Source organism: Glycine max, chromosome 14 (genome assembly GCF_000004515.6).
Source record: "Glycine max cultivar Williams 82 chromosome 14, Glycine_max_v4.0, whole genome shotgun sequence".
NCBI lineage: Eukaryota > Viridiplantae > Streptophyta > Magnoliopsida > Fabales > Fabaceae > Glycine > Glycine max.
The window spans coordinates 31,898,009-31,899,587 of record NC_038250.2 but is presented as its reverse complement, the minus strand read 5'-3'; the positions used below and the strand labels follow the sequence as shown (position 1 = coordinate 31,899,587).

General features: G+C 41.9%; 1 protein-coding gene across 1 annotated transcript; it reads right to left on the bottom strand.

Annotated features, from left to right (window-relative positions):
* Positions 1 to 980: 980 nt before the first annotated feature.
* Positions 981 to 1,433, bottom strand: LOC102663669 (uncharacterized). The gene has a single exon (XM_006596724.1). The coding sequence runs from the start codon at positions 1,431 to 1,433 to the stop codon at positions 981 to 983; it is 453 nt and encodes a 150-aa protein (XP_006596787.1).
* Positions 1,434 to 1,579: the final 146 nt, after the last annotated feature.

Here is a 1,579-nt window from a genome sequence, read left to right as displayed (position 1 = left end):
ATAGGAGACATCCTATAAGGAGCTATGGATATGGGTCCAACACCAGGTACTAAGTCTATGGAAAAATCTATCTCTCTCTCAGGTGGCAGACCAGATATATCCTCAGGAAACACTTCCGGAAACTCTCTAACAACAGGGAGGTCACACATAGAAACCTTTGTCTCTACTTTAAGGCTAGACAAGATCATGTACACTTGAGCATCTTCCTTTAAAGATGTCACAACTTGGTTGGCAGAGATAAACATCATATCCTTACTCACTCCAGAATCATCAAACACCACACTTTTCTCAAAACAGTTCAACAAGACATGGTTGGAAGATAACCAGTCCATACCAAGAATAACATCAATCTGGCTCAAAGGCAAACAAATCAAATCAATCAAGAATATCCTACCAGAAATCTCCACAGAACAATTCAAACACACATCAGAAGTTAACACAGAACCACTAGTAGGGGTCTCTACTACTATATCTTTATTTAAAGAAGACACAGAAAGCTTAAGTTTTCCTACACACAAACAGGGATATAAAAGGAATGGGTGGCACCAGAATCAAACAACACAAGCAAAGGAATTCCCATTTTATGAAACATCTACCTTGGATTAGATCTTTTGGGAATTTCAAAAGCTTTCAACACCATTAAGGGTAAAGACTCTTCCCCGTGGCCTTTGGATGTCCAGTTTGACCATTCGGGCCTCCACCATTGTGCTCTTTCTTGGGTCGTGAACAATCTCTTTGAGTGTGTCCCTTTTGTCCATAATTAAAACATATTACGCCTATATCGGGACAATTCAAGGAGATGTGCCCTGGCTTACCACACCTGTAACAAATGATATGAGTGGAGAAAGTATTGGGTTTGCTACTGCTACCACCTGCAAATCCCCTAGCAACAGTCCTCTGATTGTCATGGTGGTTACCATATTTCTTAGGAGGAGTCGAATATGGTTTTCCTCAATGTTGAGGCCCATTCTTTTTGTTCCTCATTGGACCTGTACTCCTATAATAGTCGCCCTGTCTCGGGAGTCTTCATCCCAAATCCGACACATGTTAACCAAAAATGGGAACTGACGAACACCTTGGTAATTCATAGCTTGCTTCACTTCAGGTCGTAAGCCATTCAGAAACTTTACACACTTGGAACTTTCACCATCTCTCCCTTGATAATGGGGAAAGTATCTCACCAGATCCTCAATCTTGGCTGCATATGCAGCCATAGTCATACTTCCTTGCTTAAGCTCCAAGAACTCCATCTCCTTCTTGTTCCTAACATCCTCAGGAAAGTATTTCTCCAAAAACACTCTCTTGAAGACATCCCAGGTCACATCTAGACCTTCAGCCTCTAGGCATTGGCGAGTATTCTCCCACCAATACTTAGCCTTTTCCACTAGAGTATATGTACAAAAAGCAACCTTTTGCCCCTCCGGACATGCCATAACTCAGAAAATTTTCTCGATTTCCCTTATTCAGTTCTGAGCACCATAAGGTTGTATCGTCCATTAAAAGAAGGAGGGTTGTTTCGTTGGAAGCGGTCCAACCCATGGTACTCAACAACTCCACCAGCTTCTCCTCTATTCGGATT

Bases quoted from the DNA above. Each gene is read 5' to 3' on its own strand.
- LOC102663669 (XM_006596724.1), bottom strand. From the start codon at position 1,433: ATGGCATGTCCGGAGGGGCAAAAGGTTGCTTTTTGTACATATACTCTA.